The following is a 19,531-nucleotide window of genomic DNA, read 5'->3' as shown; positions in this document are numbered from 1 at the left end:
AGGAAACACAGGCCGAGATGTTCTAACTTTAAGTCCTATGTGTGGTTCAAAACACTGAATCCTTCATTTCCCATAATGCAACTCTGTATTATTTTTGTTTGATCATACTTGCATGGAAAACAGGGATGCAGCATAGTATTGAGGTATTTTTGAGTTTGTCTATCTGGGGAATTACGTCAGTTCGTCACACAGTGCCAAATATCATTTTTTTATTAAATAAATTATTAATATTACAAATACAAATTTACGGAAGCGTATTGCATTCACTTGACAAATAAAAAAAGCCCTGTTTTCTGAGTAATTTTTTCTGTTTTCGGAGTAATTTATTTATTTTTCTGGGGGGGGTTTTTTGGTGTAATTTTTTCCCTGTTTTTCGTGGTAATTTTTTTCTGTTTTTCGTGGTAAATTTTTTTCCTGAACAAGGAGACGAGATACTTCAAAATCCCGCGAGAAGCTCCCACCTGGCACCTGCAAGTGACCCCTGCATCCATGGTGACTCTTGCTCATGGATGTATTTTGCATCCGTGCTCCTGCTCCCAGACAATTTCAACTACGGGATCACTAAGGGTAAGGCACGTAATTAGTTACACACAGGGTATGATAATCTAGCTATGTTTTCGACTGCATCCTTATAGTGTAGGCCTATCGCTCAGTGTAACAGGTTAGGTTAGTAACAGGTTGTAACAATGTTACCTGACAACTGAAATCATGCCCATACACATTTATCAGCTATGAAAAACAAAACAAAAAAAAAAACAGAAAAAATTACCACAAAAAACAGAAAATATTACTCAGGAAAAACAGGGGAAAAAATTACTCAGAAAAACAGAAAAAATTACACCAAAAAACAGAAAAATAAATAAATTACTCCAAAAAACAGAAAAAAATTACCACGAAAAACAGGGAAAAAATGACTCAGAAAAACAGAAAATATTACTCAGGAAAAACAGAAAAAATTACACCAAAAAACAGAAAAATAAATAAATTACTCCAAAAAAAACAGAAAAAATTACTCACAAAAACAGGGCTTTTTTTATTTGTCAAGTGAATACAATACGCTTCTGTACAAATTAAACCTTCTAGAATAATATAATCAGTTGCTTTTTTAGTCACTAGATACATTTTGCTGCTGCAATAATATGGCTGAAGTGAGATGAAAACAAAGTTTACCTTTGGGGACATAACTGTTTAAAAAAGGTAAGAAATCGCAACATATTTAATAGCAATACTCAGCATATTGTAACACATTTAAATCGCAATAATATTGTATTGTGATCTAAGTATCGTGATATTATTATATCGTGATTCCCACCTCTAGAGAGCACCCACACGTTTTACACTTCACAAGAGAGGTCTGTAGTGCAGGGCTTCTGTTACAAATTTGACTCAAAGCCCAAGCTGACATAACCCTAATGACGTCATCAAGGTTATCTTCCAAGACTTTAGAAACCCCCTCCAGAGCCTCAGAGGACATAATACCACTGTTTTCACACGCTGAGTAGTACTTCCCATGATAAGTAAACTGATCTGCATGTGTGAAATTGGTGGGTTGCCTCTTTAATTACTGTCTGTCTCTAGATGCCAACAATGTACAGAACTTTGAGCATGTCATCAATCTGCTAACATTTGTAATGTTCATCCACTCCCAGATGAACTGAAACAGAAACTGGCGCTGAACACCCGCTTATTCAGTAATTAATTTCTTTTGCATGGGATCTGGCATTCAAGCTGAAACCATACCAACGGATGTCGACACAACATAAATGTATGTGTCTGTCTTGATATGCAGTCCAGATAGGGTGCATATGAACAAGACGAAAATGCTGTCGAACAGCTGCAGCGCTTCATGCATACCTGAATGTGATTGGCCTTATTGGAGGATATGCAGCCAATGAATTCATATTCTTCTCTCCACAATCCCACACTCCAGAGGTCAACAGCGATCAAATTATCCCTCTGTGCTGTTGTGTTTGACTGCTTTACATGAGTCACCAAGGCAACCAGTAAATGAAATCACTGAAGGATGGTTACTTTAATTCACAGGAGCTGTCTGCCAGTCTGGCATCCAGCCTGGTTTTTAAAGCTATGTTCCTGCACAGTGGGCATCCTGATGAAACTGCTGATTAGATTTCTATTTAAAAAGTCCAACTTGCACAAGGCACTGTGACAAGACAGCACATGTTTCCCACTGCATTGTCAGAGCAAACCAAGTCAGTTTAAATAGATTTTATTTCATTGTCAACAGTGTGGGAAAACAAAAAGGGCAGGGGCTCCCTGTATCGAGCTGCAGACATACGTAGCTGCCTCTCTGCTGTGTTGCATCATAAAACAGCATATTAACATTGTTAACAGACCAGTGGCACAACAATGAAACCCACTGTCAGTCACACAGATTGTTCATTAACCCACTCTCTATGCTCTCAGTCAGCATTCTGGTGCCTGCGTGTGTCCTGCAAGCAGCACCTGAGCTGTGAGATTAGCCATGCTGATCATGTTGAGCTATTATCTAGGTTAAGGTATTACAACATGACAGGTGAGTGACGCCATAGGGAGGAAAACAAAGGAAGGCAAGGGCAAAAAAAAAAAAAATGCCAGTAACACCAAACAGAATGATTACTGTGAATTCTGAACATGCTGACTCAGACCATCTCCTCCTCTCTGTTCCGCTGAGCTGTTTTCCTCCTAAATATTTAGCAATAAACTAACTCACGAATACTGTAAATGATAAGAACGCACTTCTGAGGAGGTTTACAGTTCATCTGAATCTATTTCATCCTTCACAAAAAATAGATTGGCTGTTCTGACTATCAGAAATTGCACCTGAATTAAACCTGAGGTAAATCCAAAGGGACACACAACAAACAATACTGCACAGTGCAGGCGTTTGAGGCTCTGGTGTATGTCACAGATTTACCCGCAAAACCTTAATGATGATAATGCAGTAGCCAGCAGTGGAAGAGGTATTTTAATCCTGATAAAAGAAGCCTCAATATAAAGAAAATGCTCCACTTCAAGTGAAAGCCATGCAATCGAAATGGTATGTCAGTAAAAAAAAATTTTTTTAAAAAAGCAAAATGTACTTAAAGTGTGGTAAATATTAAAGTACTCACACTGGATCCTGGTTATATTACTATACATATTACATATTATATCTAGCCTATTTAAATTAGTATTAATTCATGCCTAAAAGTTTTTTTTATATATATATACATAGATTTGATTTGAATTTTTGTTTAAATTACCATGGTTACATAGTAAGGAGCAACATATAGGCTACAAAACAATAAATATAAAACACTGACACCCTGCAGGAGTGAAGTGCAACACATATTACTTAAACAGAAGAAGAACATTATTCAACCTAGTATAGCTTTTGGCTGTTTCCACTGTAATAACACAATTACTTAAAATATAGGCGGACATTTAGCAAGTGTCTCTCTCCATTATTTATTATGCTTGGAAACCCTTTAAAACATATCCAAGCCCTTATGTGTCGCAGTGACCTTGGGGATCCTACTGTGCTGGTTCCAACTATTTTAAATGCAATACACTGCATATCATATCCGTTTATATTTTCATGATATCATGCTGTTAACCTGTGATTGTCATTGTACACATTTTGCATTTGAACCTTATTTTTAGTTTGTTTGTTTTTGCCCACTTTATATATTTGCGCTCTTCTCACTTTGTATTGCAACAGCTGCACAATTTCCCTCAGGATTGATAAAGTTTTATCTAATTTTATTTTATAATATCATATATCATATGTTTGTGAAACATTTTATATTTAGGCTACCTTGGATATATAGTGGAGTTAAAGTACAGCATAAAATAAAAGTACAGGCTGAGTGAAGGGGAGTTAAACAGTGGAATAACTGAAAAAAATGCACTTTCTTATGACATGGTGTATTTGACATGAGTATTCTTTTAATTTTAATTAATATGTTTTTAGATATTTTTTTTAACTACATATTCCTCGCGCTATAGCTCTGTGTCATTTAACCTAATGTCGCCAAAACCTTATTATAAAGCCTTTGTCCCCAGTAACCTACTTTCGACCAAAAGCCTTTCAATGCCCTTTCTTTACACTTTCGGATTTTGCAGACAGGTCCTTGAATACAGCATTAGGGCCATGAACCCTCCTGCGTCACGAGCACCTGTAACACCTCGGCCACGGCCAGGTAAGCTTCTTGCTTATAGTCCGTCAGAGAACATAATTCCTGTGCGGACGGAATGCTGGATGAGGAGATGTTCTGCATGGAGCTGATTCCTTATGATGTGTGATGGAGGGACACCGACGCGTCAGTGGCGCACGACCTGAGGATCAGCCGAGCGCAGTGCGCACAGTGCCTGACGTGCCAACCTGTCACGTGACCTGATCGTCTGACTCTGCACTGCAGTGCTTAGGCACTCAGGTTTGTAATAAGTCCCTGAATCTGTCGTTTGCCATCAACAGCCGTGAAACTAATGACAATTTGGAGCCGTAAGGTTTGACTGACAGGCGTCACATACCGCTGTTTGTTGTGTATCCCAATTTTTGCGTGATATCTCATTATGTAGCCTACTTACAGATCAAAATTGGACTCATATAGGAACAGAACCTGTCACAGTGCCATACCTTGCTTTACCCAAATTGACGCCGATGGGTGCATCTCAAATTATATTACAGCATTAATTATAGGACTATGGCAGATTAGATTTCCCCAAGCAATTTAGCAGAAACTGTGTCGCTTAGCAACACCGTTACCGTTCAAAAGCTGTGTCGCTGGCACATGATAAACACTAATCATTAATTAATATCATTCAGATAAAGATGTGTTGAACATCTGCGTGCTTTCTGTCGCGAAACCAAAAGCTCGGGGCGACTTCAGAGAAGCCACTCCACACGGGGAGTGACAGATCACTGCACGGGTCAAAAGGTAATGCAGCGAAAATGACACCCACTTACTTTGGAAAGGGTGACATATTGGAGGGCTGGAGAGTAGCTACAGTATAATTGACGTGTTCATGTTATGAGCAAGCACATAAAGTCAGTCCCTCCGCGGCGGGGCGAGTGGTCACCTCAGAAAACCCCCTGCAGATTATTTTCCCTCGACACAACTTCCCCGACTGAACACTGCTGCCTGTGAAAACTTTTTGATGGGAGCGACTCTTTCTGGCAAAGAGATGCGCGGCAAACAGCTTTAAGAGAGCTCAGCAGAACCAGTTATGGTGATACAGATTAAAATAGGAACCATAGCAGATTGGATTAGACTTAATACGCCATTTCATATCGTGTAACATGTCATATTCTGGGCGCTGTGCCCTTGTTTATGAGGTGCGTCCGAGTTACAATTAGCCCACATTTCACTGAAAATTCCTTTGAAGCAGCCGCGCTGCACTGTTGTGTAGACCTAACCAGTGGGCCACAATAATTTGACCAATTGCACGGGATCATGCTTTGTGTTTGTGCCATCCTTTTGCGCTCTGTGCCAGCGTACCCTCTCCAAATCACGCACAATGCGTCGCCGCCAGATAACACAAAGACTCAACTGTGCAGAAGCACTGCATGTCCAATCATTTTGAGTGGTCTTTATTAACAGGAACAGTGGCGGATGAAAGCCGGTGGATGGTGAGCTCGCGTGTCTTCAAACAGTATGGGCATGGTGCACGCGCGCGGCCTCTTCTGCTGTCGATACGTGTTCTAGGCTGATCACAGATGTGCGTATCGAAGAAATTCTGGCAGAGGAAACTTTAAAAAGGTGCTTTTAATGCTCTGAACTCAGCCACACTCTGTGAGCGCGCGCGTGTCCTAGGGTTTTAAAGTAGCGCGCGCCCACGCGCTCTTTACATACACGTTTAAAGCTTTCATATCTTCATTTCCCGACACTGATCAGTAACCGGACCGGGACCCGCGCGCTGAGAGCTCCGAGTCCGGAGTGCAGTGCGCGAGGGGAGGGAATCCCTCCAGTGTCTGACGCTTCCTTTACCAAGGAAACCCACACGCGCTCTCTGACGCAACTGCCCATTTTAGGAAACATGCGTCAATGGACCGAAGCAAGTCAGACAAACAGTGAACTCCACAGCAGGCATTGACGTTCGTATCAAAAAATAAATCTCTCCACACTCCTACCCATATTTTAGCTACTTGTACTGTATCCCTGCTCTGCGATTACATCTCCAGTGTCCGCTGGGCGAAGGATGGTCACAGCGGATCTTTCTTTTTCACTGCCTTATCCAGAATCGACCCCTCCCTGGATGAAGTCGCAACGCCCAGGCTGTGACGTAGGCTGTTTCGTTGGTGTTGAAAAGCCGTTGCAGTTCTTCATAGTGCCATTGAAGTGAGTCATCTCTAGGAAGTGTGGTAAAAAGGAAAAGAAAAAAAAGTTAGAACTGTTCCGTGAACAGCAAAGAGCGCAGATAGTGTGTAGTAGGCAAGGCGACGGAAAATATTCACAAGTTTAGCCAGGCAATAGGCTTGAAAGCGAATGTTAACCTGCGTGAGTCACTCTGTAACTACAGGTTGTCTCAACTGGACTTGACTGCTGAAGGTGTGCTGCTGACTTTAGGTTGAAGTTTGCGCACCTGAGAAGATCTCCAGTAGTGTAGTGTAGGTCTACCTGCGGCTCAAGAATAACACACGCACAATAAGATACAGCATCTACAAGCAGGGAGCACGCAAGAAAATATTTATTCTAACTGGCAATATCTGTACGATGTTTTAGGTTAGTATAGAGGAGCATAACTGCACTTTGTCTTTGCCAACTCTTTTCTGGATAACCCAAATTATCAACGACTCGAGTCAGAGGATTTTTTTTTTCTGTTGGTGCCTTTTTTTACTGCGAGGATTTAAGAAAAGGGGGGTTTCAGAAATCAAACCAGTGCACTGAAATCTTCCTTTTTCCTGGATCATGTACCAGGACTACTCCGGGAACTACGACACCTCGTCCCGCGGCAGCAGCACCTCTCCGGCCCAGCCAGAGTCCTTCACAAGCGGCAGCAGCACGATCGGAAGTCCGATCTCTACCTCAAGCTACCAGGTAACAAGGAAACACCGGGCTTCCGCAACATTACCCATTAATAATACCATAATATGTATCTGTCTTTAATTTGATGTCAAGTGCGCAGCATCTGAAAAATACAGATTGTGTGCCATTTAGGTTTCTCTGTTTTTTTTGTTCCGGTGCCGCGATTCCACCGGTTACTAGATTTTAAATGCCATTCTCCAGGTCGCTTGGGGAAAAAAACGGATGAACCCAATGACACAGATTGCATCTATGACTCAACAGATGCAAGACTCGATCTATTCACAAGTATTCTGGACCGGTTCCATTTGGATTCTGTCATCTAAACACCATGTACACCATGTACTTTTGATCAAACATCACATTTGCGCACTGGCTGTTGGCGCACAGTAAATGGCGAATACGTGATGATTTTGCACATTTAATTAAAAATACAAATTTTATCTTAAGTTGACCCTTATGGTAAAACAAAACTTGTAAACGTGCAGGTTGCACCGACAGATGTGAGACGGATTGTGTGCTGTTTGGGGAAATGGGACACAATGAGATGAATTTGCCTGGGATTTCCAGATGTTCATTGCTCTCATCTGTCCTCTCCGTGCGTAAAAATGTAATATTCTGGGGGTCTTTGCGCCTTGTGGCACCTCAATGGAGACTGCATTTTTACGCGCATGCATTGTAAGGACGACAATTCCTTTGGAACACATACATACCCTGAGCTATTTACACGGTGCGCTAGTCTGGCATTAAACGAGACAGAGATGAGGCTAAAGTAGAGAGTGCAACAGGCACTGATACAGACATTAACACAAGGGTTAGGAGAGGTTTAATTTCTCTTGGCCGCCAGGTAAGACATGTTGGAGAGCACCAAAGACGTGTGATGTTGCACATTGTGATTTAAGTCCAGTTAAAGATAGTATTTGTGGCAGATTATTCACTAATTGAACTATCAGAAATGACTTGATCACGGAACACACTGTAAGCTGATTTTCTTAGATGCACATGGCAGATTTCTTCCAGCGACCGGGAGCTCAGCGCACTCAAAAGCCTGTGTTTCCTTACACCGGGAAAAATATCGCTGCACACTGGGGGGCTGTTTAAAAATACACCAATCCCTGCAAAAAATCTCCTCCATTTCATCAGAGGTTAAGATTTCATACCGCCTCAGTGAGATGTACCCTAGGTGTGCCAGGGTATCGCTGTGGAGACGCCGTGCCCGTACATTCACAAATAATAGGATATAAATCCGGGAAGAGGCATGCTGTTTACTCGCAGCCAAGTCTTGCGTGTAGCGCACTTCTGTGGAAAAGCCCCGTCAGGCTCACGCAACCTTACGGTAAACGACTTTTGGCCCGTATCTATCATTGCTCCGGTTCCCTGTAATCACACATTGACTGTCTGTTTCCCATTACAGCGGGCTGGAACATGACCTCGTCGGTTTATTGAGACATATCAAAACAAGGCATTTTTTCTGTTTTTATTAGACCAAAAGAATTTTTATCACACCATCTCATATATCAGTTAACCCGATGCTTCTTTATTTCTTGCGTAATGACTCTATTGGATGTTTGTGTCCTTCACACTTCACTGCATACATTTTACCCGTTTTTTAAAATGGGAATTTTAATGCTTTTGTTTTGAAGCCAAGCTCACCAAAAATCCCGCTGCCATAACTCTGGCTGGCTAACTGTCTGGCTTGTTACAGCTGGCTGCTTCCCCCCTTACTGGAACTGACCACGTTCTCATGTGCTTAACGTATCCCATACACAATGAGTCACCAGATAAACAAAGTTCCAATAGACTGCCGGGATATCCGACGGAAAGTCGGGAATAACGGGGATATGGGGACGTGCGTAATTTACGCACACAGGCAGGCGGCCCGTCTGTTTGTGGTCTCTAAAGACATGAAGTAATACTGATCCGACACAGGTTCTCATACTAGTGGTCATTATTACAGTCAGCTTGCACATACATGCAGATTATAGCTATTTATATATATAAAAACTTACGAGAATTTGGATAAAAATAGCAATACTTATATAAAATGGATTAAAGAATAGTGCCAGAGGTTGAGGGCTTGAGGTGATAATCTTTACTTTAGACCAAAAACATAGTGTCCTGCATCACAGTACGGCTTTAGACATATCAACAACTATACCACCAAATGCATCATTTTGCTTTAAATTTTATTTTTGTTGACATCAATGTTGATTTTAACATTTAAATCATCAAACTGTCACAAATCAGATTTTGCATGTTAGAAAAAATCCCTCTGGAACGGTTATTCTTCTGACCACTACATGACCCATTAGATTATGTATCCATCTAAAGTATAAGTGCAAATAATATGTATATTTACCCTCCTGCCGGTCCAGACACGTGTAACACATCCTCAGCGCAGAGTTTTGTCTCATGCTTATTGTAGCAAAGTGAGATGTACTGGACACCTTGGGCTTTCCCACATGATTCACAGCATGTGTCACTGTTCCACTCCAGGGGTTACATACACAGTGTTTTGCCTATGTGGATTGAATCATTACTATAAGCTTGTAATGTGGAAAGTGTGTGAATTTGATAAATGGTGGGTGGTGGTGTGTGTCTTTGCGATTGTGCTGCTGGCAGAACGAGACAGGGCTGGTAGATAGAAGGATGCGTATGGGATTAAGTTGCATGCATTGACCCATAGCAGCATATAGGCTCGCTCCTCTACAAATAGATGCCACCCCTCCAAATTCTTTTCTTCAGATGTGATCATGCATCCTCTCATACCACATCTCTCTCATTCCTTCTCTCTCCAGAAGTACAGGGTCGACATGCCCGGCTCCAACAGTGCCTTCATCCCCACCATCAATGCAATCACGACCAGCCAAGACCTACAGTGGATGGTGCAGCCCACCGTCATCACCTCCATGTCAAACCCCTACTCCCGTTCCCACCCGTACGGCCATCACCTGCCCAATGGGCCGGGGCTGTTGGGGCACAACACGCTGGCTCGGCCCGGGGTCATCCGCTCCATCGGGGACGCCAGGGGCAGACGCAAGAGGGATGAGCAGGTGAGGGACCCGGGATCTCGGATTTTGTTTCAGTAGTTAGACTTTGATTTCTTTTTATCAAAAAAAGCTGGATTTTGTTTCAGAAGGTCTTTCACAAAGCTAATTGAAGTGTGATCGTCCTGAAAACAAAGCAAAACACCTTCATTTATTTTAATTATAAACTAATAAATAAACATGTTTGTTCAACGGCAAAAAAAAGCAAATTAAGTTTATTTTATATTCCGATAAATGTGATGCCGTTGTATCATTATTCTCCTCACAGCCAGCCGAGAGTGCCCAGCTCTTGTTTGTACTCTTGCTCTTCGCTTCATATTGATTGCGTGTGTCTGTCAAACAGCTTTATTTTACCTGCCGTGTTCCTTCTTTGCTCGCCCTTAGCTCACCCCGGAGGAAGAGGAGAAAAGAAGGGTGAGGCGTGAGAGGAATAAGTTAGCCGCCGCCAAATGCCGCAACCGCAGGCGAGAGCTCACCGAGATGCTGCAAGGGGTGAGTAGAAACCTGAGAACTGGAGCCCCCACATCAGATCAGATCACATCAGATCAGATCAGATCTGTCATTGAGTTCTGCTTTAATCACGCCACAAAAATGACCACAAATCAGTGTTCAATCTTGTTTTTCTAGCTAATAAACAATCATGCCTCCTGGTAACTTGCTTAAAGCTGGTGCAAAAAATAAAATGGCAAAAAAGCAACAAAAGAAATTATTCTCACAAGCACAGGGGGGAAAAAGGAGTCACACTTGTTCAAGAAGTCTGGCAGGGGTCCAAATTTTTGATGAGCAATTGAACTCCACACCTTCATTTACAACCTTGCATTACTGGTTTGACTCTCACTGCGTCTCTGAGTGCAAGGTCTGAGTGAAGAGATGACAGGCGATGAAAAGCTTTTTGTCTCGGGCAGCTGTAGACAGAGGTAGGGCTGTCTCGCAGCCCTGCCTGGCAGACAGTAACGGCATCTAAATGGACTAATTAGCCGAATTACAGTGAGGTTGAGCTTGTCAGGCCTTAAAAAACCCCCAGGAATGGAATTTGCTGTAGGCAGCTGTCTCCATGAATGAAGGACATTTTGTAAAAGGGGCCAATTGCTTGTCTCACAATCCCACATAGAGACACACTGCGTGCACACACACATGTAACTAACACACACACACACACACACACACACACACACACGTCACAGCCATTGCTTCTAGGGAAAGACAAAAAAAGCTTTGCCGTCTTCATATGGCGTTTTTTAAAAATTCCAAATAAGGAAGTGTCACTTTTCAGTGGAAAGATAAAGCAGTTGTTCTACAGTGTCGCCTCCTCTGATTGACTTATATCATTTATTCAAGTGTGTCACGGGGCACCTCCCCTGCCTCCTTGTTTACTGCTTCCTCATACCTTTGCCCATGAGTCAAAGTTCTCAGACAGCATGTCAGCTTGTCTTTATCTGCCTGGTGTCTAGAGCCGACGGACGGTATTTATGGGTCTTTGTCTTTTATCTGACACATTAATGACACACTTTTGATGCAGGTCTCATATCGCCAAGACAAACAATGCAAAGCCATTACGGGAAACTCAAATTCAAGCAGAAGGCTTCGAGATTACTCACTGTAAATCTAAATGGCTCATGACAAACACTTAATTTTAATGTGTTGATTGTGCTACTTTATGGGTAGTAAAACTGCAGCAAACAAACAGTGCCCTCTTTTGGTGCTTTGGAGGAACACTCATACACTCTGTCTACCTGACTGCTGAAGAAAATTAAGGCGTTGACATGTTACAATTTTTGGAGCCATGTTCTGAATTTCTTGGAAATTTGCCCCTGAATATTTGTTAAAAATGCTGTTGCAGTATTTCTTTTTATCAGGTTGAAACTTTCTTGCCGATGATGCAGGGGTTACGGTGCTGACCATGGCTGTTGCATGTTGCTCCCCATCTCACTGTTCCCGTATTTCCTGCCATCTTTCTACAGCTGCCGTCAAATAAAGGCAAAAATGCCCAATATATATTTAAAACACTTATATTTTAGCTTAATTGCTCAACCGTATTTCCTGTTTCTCTTCACAGGAGACTGAAAAACTGGAGGAGGAGAAAGCTGACCTGCAGAAGGAGATCGAGAGCCTGCAGAAGGAGAAAGACAAGCTGGAGTTCATGCTGGTTGCCCACAATCCCGTGTGCAAGCTCCCCATCGAAGACCGCCACCAGTCATCAGGGCACCAACAGCAGCACCAGCAGCAGCAGCAGCAACAGCAGTGTGCCCCCCTCCCCCTGACCATGCGTCCCAACATGGGCAACCGGGCTCAGATGAACCACGTGGTCGTGAAGCAAGAGCCAGAGGACGAGGAGTTGGGCAAACCCCAGCGCTCTGTCATCAAGCCCATCTGCCTGGGTGGCGGCGTCGTCAGCGGAGGGATGTACTGCACGGATGGAGACAGCCTGAACACGCCTGTGGTGGCGGCGTCCACCCCGGCCGCCACGCCCAACGCCCCGAGCCTCATATTCACCTACCCGAGCATGCTGGAGCCAGAGAGCCCGTCGCCCTCCTCTGAGTCCTGCTCCAAGGCCCACCGGCGCAGCAGCAGCAGCGGGGACCAGTCCTCAGACTCCCTCAACTCGCCCACCCTCCTGGCCCTTTGAGCGAGGGCTTCACTCGGCACAGCTGAGAAACAAACACTGTGGCTGACAGCAAGCACGAGGATCAACTGCGTGTCCCCCCACCCTCCCCACTCCAGTGTCTTTCAAAGACCCAAGAGCACATTAAAGAGTCCAGACCAAGCTGACAATGTGAGCCGTTTCCCCCTCTGCAGGGAGACCCACAAGGGCTACGCCGCGTGTTTCTTCTTGTTCTGCTTCAGTGTAAAAAATTTTTTATTCGTAAGAGTGTGTGCACCGATCCTAAAAAGTGTCACCCCTTTGCCATTTCAACTCCAGAGTGTCAACTTGTTTACCGGGAAGACAGTTAAGAAGTAAAACATGCCTAAACGTGGCGAATTGTGAGTTGATGTGACTAGAGAGCGTGTTCTTAATATATTTTTTTGAAAATGTTTAAAAAGCCATGTGGCCGGCACTTGCACTTCGCCAAGACGAATCAATAAATCACTAAGCGAGGTCAGCTTTCTACTGGAATTCCTGAGGAGAGACGGAGACAACGGGCAAAGACTTCCTCTCGTCTTTTTTTCCACTTAGATTTTTCGTAACTCGGACCTCGATTCAGGAATCGCTACTACGAGTGTGTACACATTTCTGACGCTATTTCCATCTCTTTAATTGTATTTATGGCCTGTGCTGATTAAATTTTACAAAGTGTTTTTGTTGAGACATTGTCCTCTCCTTTATCTGCCTGTAGAAAAGCAAAATGGTCGTCCACGTGGTGACCGAAGCACTCCTCAGTGTTGCAAAGGATACGAGCCAACTTTCAATCAATGACTAGTTCCTCAATACTCTATACCTTCTATTTTGCCATAGTGGCTTGACTTTACAGTAGTATTGGTGTGCTTTTCCTCAGTGATTCTGTACCTGAACTTTACAACCTGTTTATGACAAAGTGTATGTGATTTACATTGATGTCAGGGATATCTCTCATGTGTAGTAGAACCCCATCGTGAAGAACGTTGCACAAGCGCAGGCTGTTGTATGGTCTAGCCAGAGTGTCGCAGAGGCGGTAATATATGTGGAAGGACTTCATCGCTTCATTGTGTCACATCAGGAACGGTCTGTCCTTTTCGCTCAGACCTTTCAAAGATGACAATAGTTTGAACAAACCCCTCCTCCGCTCGGATTGAGACCTTCTTTCTGTGTTTCTCACATTCTCTAAATAAAGGTCTTACCTTTTCAACACTGCCTCTCGGGGCAGGTCAGGTTTCAAAAAGCCAAAAAAAGATTTGTTTGACACATGTAATCCTGTAATTCGTCCGTCTTTGTCTAAAAAGGAGGGATTTTGCTCAAATTTGAAAACAGCCACTGTGGTCTAGACTGTCGCCAGCTGCCAATGATGTCAACCCTGTTTATACTGTGTTTGTAAATCTGTCACTTTTAGTAAAGAAATGTTTAAATCCAAGTCAGATGTGCTGATTTACGGGTGTATGAACATACGCCAACATCGAGGTACTCTGTTGAAACTTAGCCGTTTTGGCTTTAAACAAGGGCCAGACACAGATCACTTTTTGACAATAATAAGGAAGGGATGAGAAGACTCTTTTTACAGCTGGCCTGAGATGAAAGAGGGGACACCTTTAGAAGATGTAATATTTCTGAAGTTCTACGAAGCACTTCTTTTTCATTATTTTTACATGTGTGTATCTTAAAGGGATGAGGTTTTTTCAATACTGTGCACTGAGATGGACACAACAGCGATATTTGGGACTTTTTTGCTTACTTCAAACATTCCTAATGAATATAATGCCAGGGGTCAAAGGGGTGGGGTGTCATCTTTGCTCGATTTTGTTATCAGAGGAATAAAAGATGTGGTTGGAAGACTTTTGTTGTGCTGGATGCAGAAAACAGACTTTGCAATTCAATACAAGCTGCTGCTACTTTGGAAAGAACGTGTCGGCTACTTACCTTTCGATGCTGTTGGGTTTAACATCACAGGCTGTGATAACATTTGGATGCAATGGGGGAATCTTTCATTCCTGTATGACAACATAAAGAGGTGAAATGATAACCAAAAACATAACTGTGGGCGAGTCTGATCTGTCTGTATGTTGAAATAATTCTGGAGCCCCTCGACACACATAGGAAAGCCATTGACTGTAGATCTTCTGCTGTACATGTCATCTACTGTCTGTCGCCTGTTTTCAAACTACTATTAACTTCTTTTCCAAATGCTTTAACTGTTTAAAATGATTCAAAATTAATAAAAAACAGCAATATGTATAGCAGTGTTTGTTAATTTAAATGAATAATAATAAAAAAATAATAATTTTCAACCTGAAATTGTCTGATTTCATTCATGGGAACGCACTTACAATCACTCATCACACTATTTCCAAGGAGCTGTAATTAAATACTATTAAAATACAACCACCCTGTTTATTAATCATTCTGATCATTCCAAATTAAGAAAGACTATCTGACACTATTTTGACTTGGTTGGTGGATTTGAAAGACAGTAAGCGAAAGCCTGAGTTAACATCAAGTAGCTAGTACAAAAAAAAAAAAAAAGCCTCTCAGAGCAGTGACACAAAACATGATAATATTGTCAACAATATAAATGTAAAAAAAACTGATATTATTTATGAGTAGTTATACGTTTTGTAAATAAAATCCATCAAGTTATTGTTACAAGCACCAAAAGGTGTAACAGACCGCCTCTTGTGTGTGTATATATTTTAATTATATGAAGAAATATTATCCTATATATCTCCTATACTGGCAAAATCCAAGTCAATACAAATCTGCGCTCCACAGGGGCGTTGTGGCGGGTGTGGGGAATGGAACTGATTACTCAGGGCCTCAGTGGGGGGGCTGAAAAAGCCTAGAATTTTGATTTTATTTGAAATGTCTGAGTAATTAGTGCCATATTTAAATTAAAATTGGCTAAATCAAATTGATTGAGAGACTGAACTTGGTATCAAAAAAACCGCAAAAGGCGCAAACTGGTTTAGTTTGCCCATGCACTATGATTCGTCTTAAACACAGTTAAAGTCAAGGGAGTGACTGCTCATGCAGCTGTGAGAGCATCCCCAAGTATGGGAGATTCCAAAAAGAAAAGAAAGATTAAGAAAGACAATACACTTATAATACACTATAAAAATGCAGCCTGTAATAAAGCATTAATTTGTCAGTGCAGCGCTGATATTAAACCACTAGAGGACAATAGCCTTTAACACACAGCTTACAGTGTGTTAGGTTCATTAGGTTCACCTCCCTCAGTAATGCTCAACTGTGATACATCCCAGTGTTTAGTTTTTTTCTGTTGTAGAGAGGTGTAAACTGTGCCAACTTTATGATCATTCTTAGACGATACAGTTTATGGTGCTGTTGACCTGTACAGAGAGGTGTGCTGCTAAGACAAGTTTGCCTTCAGGGCTTTCTACCAGACAGGCCTGTCTTGGTTAAGTTTAGGAAAAAGATCATGGCTTGGGTTAAAATGAAATGATTTCTGGCAGAAAGCCCTGAGGGCAAACATCATGTGCTGTCTGTTATTTGGTCTGCCCTCATTGATATAATGGTTCATGAGTGCAGGAATTATTGCAGTACTGTTGCGTTAGTACAGTCAGTACTGATAGTTTTAGCCAAGTGCACCAAATAAACTGACAAACTGGGTGTTGAGTATATAATAAAGCCATTTCTGCCCTCTAGTGGTCACAGAGAGTCAATGCAATGGCACTTCACCAGCGTCAAGTCAGAGATAATCACATTGTAGTAAGACTTCCGTTTAAAACTTTCAAAATAAACCTTTCTCCCTACCTAACTACTCCCTTTGGTTTGATTTAGTCTCTTTTCTTTTACAGTTCTCACCCTCACCATCACCTTTAATTGTTTATTTTATATTTTTTGATAATTTGTTCCAAGTTTCATTGTTTTATCATCATGTAATAAAATATTATACTGTAAAGTTTATAGTAGTGATATACAAACTACTTTCTGCCTTTGCTCCCTCTTGAGTTATTATACATACAGTACACTATAAACCATGTGCATCATGCTTTAACACTCATACTAGTAAAGCGAATTTGAACGGAGCTTAAAACAAAACAAACAAATAAACAAACAAGTATGACTGGAAACCTTTTTAAGTATACTGACATGTAATCATGCCTTATTACGACCGAAGGAAGGTCAGTGAACATCCATGATTATACACTCACAAAAAAAAAAACAAAATCATTGAGCATCAAGGCAGAAACAATAGCACACAAACACTTCCGGGGAAGACATTCAAAATAAAAGTCTGAGCCCCTGACAGGAAGTGCTGTTTCTGCACCTCTGTTCTCTGTTTCCATAACGCAAAGTACACTGTATTTTTATTCTTATTCCCATTCTTATAATGAGTTTCAAATCCAGTATTGTGGGTAATAGTATATGTATTTACGATACAAGTATATCAGGCAATCTGAACCCTTCATTAAACAGGAGCTTCTTGTAGATAGTCAGCAGCTCTGACTCTGATTTGTAAAGCATCGTTTCCAGGTGCATCAGTATTCTCTGCAGATGCTAATGGTGTAGGAATTGATTGCTATTTGAAAACAGTCACCTGTTCTCATAATCTACAGTGGTCAGGAATCAACAAACGAAAAGATCAGCAGTGTGAAATCCTTTCCAATCAAATGACATTTTAAATGTCTGTAAGAGCTCAGTCACTGTGAACTTACAGAACGCATCATGCTATGGTAATCACTCCTCAAATAAAATACTGATCATGGTATCATGGAGGTTTTACAGCATGTATGGTAACACATGTTCACCTGAAGTATTAAAGATACTGAAGAATAATAGAAATGAAAATGTATTTTGTTATCTGTCGACTGTTGACCCCACATGTGGATGGTTTCAGATAATACAGCTGATCTATTAGCACTTCCATAATTGGCTTTTCAGAACTAGCTCTCCTGTAGTGGTGGACCTGTCACAACACACGTGAGTAACTTTCAGTCTGAGAGGGGAAAACGGTTAAAGTCATGTCAGGGGATTTTACAACATTAATAATAGTGGACATATTCGATAAAAGACATCAAAAGATGAGAAAGAGGTATTGACCTGTTCCTCAACTACTCATTTAAATGCTGAACATGATGTTGGATGTGATTAGCGCTGACACCTCACAACTTCAGTAGTGAATAAAACCCAAAATCTTGCCCTGTAGCCTTGACCAACTTTATCTTTGCCAGCATAATGTAAATATCCTCTGACATGAAATTTCTTTTGTCTGATTACCATATGAAGATAGTGTATTTTCTCAAATGAAGATAGTGCTATCTTCTCTTGCTTTTCCTTGAGGTGCTGAACACAGCTTCTGAAATATATTGTGACCTGTACCTGCTGTGTGAAAAATGAGCCTGTCCTTCTGTTTCTCCTTCATATCCATCAGCTTGTTTACTTTGCTCCTGTCATGCTGTAATTGGCCCTTTTAAAAGCCTGAACAGTAATGGTTGTAATTCAAGAGAGTGTCAAACAGATATCATACAAGATGCTCTACTGCAGCCAGCCACTGTGGGATGGCTGTCTGTTCAGTCACAGTCTGTGCCTCATCTTTAAAGGAATACTTCAACCCCCCCAAACGACTGTTTGTATATCAGTTACTCACCCTGTGTCATGTTGAATTCATGAAGAAAACTTTGCCTTTTTCACATGCTTTCAATGAACAAAGAATCCAAAAAAATGTTGAAAATTCTTAATGAATTGAAGTCATAGGGGTCCACGTTTAGCAACAGCAGAACATCCGTTTTCAAACTCTCACACAACTCATGCAGTATAATTCAAGTCTCATTTACCTACTCATATGCTCAGTACTTCCTAAACAAAAGGATTTTCACTGAAACTTTAGCGTTTAAAACTGAACTGAATTTAAAATGATCTATGCTCTCTTCAAAGACTCCATTGACAAAATCAGTAATTTTACCTCGCTGAATACAGAAGCTACTGGTACTGGAGAGTGATATAGTTTTGCTGTTGCTAGACATGGAACCCTGTGACTTTAATGCATGAAGAATTTCCTCAGTTTTTGGATTCTTTGTTCATCATGGAAGCATGCGAGAAACACAAAGTTTTCTTAATGAATTCAGCATAACACAGGGTCATCTTGGGGGTAAAGTATTCCTCTAAGAAATGCCATGAGCCAAGTCAGTAACATCTTTTAAATCACTTCCTAAACCAAACTTGACTCTGATTTATCTGTGCTTCAGTTTTAATTTCACATTGCCCTTTATCTCATTGTTGTTTTTTTATCTTGCCTTTCAATCTTCAATCTTCATGCGGCACAGAAAATCTGATCCCAAACTCTGGCTGCTGTACTCAGTTGCCCACACCCTGCAATAGCGACAGTGTTTAATCATTTGAATATGTCAGAAGAGTGTAATCTGATTGTGCCCTTCAGACATCGATAGCTGAAATCCTAGCACGGGCACTATTCTTGAAATCAGACACTGAGTTTCTGGGATCTGAGTCAAGGGGTTGGCGCGGAGACATCATGTAATTTAAATGCGACAAATGAATTTGCTTGCTTTGCAAAGACAGCTGTGACACCTGAGAGCAATTCATAGACTGTGTTGTTCACTTGTGCACTGTATAAGTTTACCTAGTTTTCATTCATTACGTTGAGGACATATTCTATGACACGCAGCGACTGATGTAACCTGGATGTACATATTTCTCCATTATCTCTCTTTCCTGTCACTGCCACGTGTGCTTGGATTAAATCGATTTCCACCCTCAGATCTGATTACATCCTCACAGTGAATTTAAGACACAGAAGCATATTTGTGACCTTTGATTCTTCTCTGCTCCTTTTCTTTTTCAGCCGATTCAGCCATCAGAATGCAGGCTTTTTT

General features: G+C 41.5%; 1 protein-coding gene across 3 annotated transcripts; it reads left to right on the top strand.

The window, feature by feature from the left end:
- Positions 1 to 6,180: 6,180 nt before the first annotated feature.
- fosl2 (FOS like 2, AP-1 transcription factor subunit) lies at positions 6,181 to 14,975 on the top strand. 3 transcript variants are annotated; one of them, XM_033643020.2, is made up of 5 exons: positions 6,181 to 6,320; positions 6,900 to 7,019; positions 9,803 to 10,057; positions 10,436 to 10,543; positions 12,108 to 14,975. In XM_033643020.2, the coding sequence occupies exons 3-5, from the start codon at positions 9,818 to 9,820 to the stop codon at positions 12,675 to 12,677; spliced, it is 918 nt and encodes a 305-aa protein (XP_033498911.1). In that variant the 5' UTR covers positions 6,181 to 6,320; positions 6,900 to 7,019; positions 9,803 to 9,817; the 3' UTR covers positions 12,678 to 14,975. The 3 variants fall into 3 exon arrangements, with proteins under 3 accessions (XP_033498911.1, XP_033498910.1, XP_033498909.1); XM_033643019.2 differs by lacking the exon at positions 6,181 to 6,320 and adding an exon at positions 6,327 to 6,704; XM_033643018.2 differs by lacking the exon at positions 6,181 to 6,320 and having other exon boundaries at positions 6,327 to 7,019.
- Positions 14,976 to 19,531: the final 4,556 nt, after the last annotated feature.

This window comes from Epinephelus lanceolatus, chromosome 15, assembly GCF_041903045.1.
Source record: "Epinephelus lanceolatus isolate andai-2023 chromosome 15, ASM4190304v1, whole genome shotgun sequence".
Classification (NCBI taxonomy): Eukaryota; Metazoa; Chordata; class Actinopteri; order Perciformes; family Serranidae; genus Epinephelus; species Epinephelus lanceolatus.
This window is presented reverse-complemented; position numbering and strand designations above follow the sequence as displayed.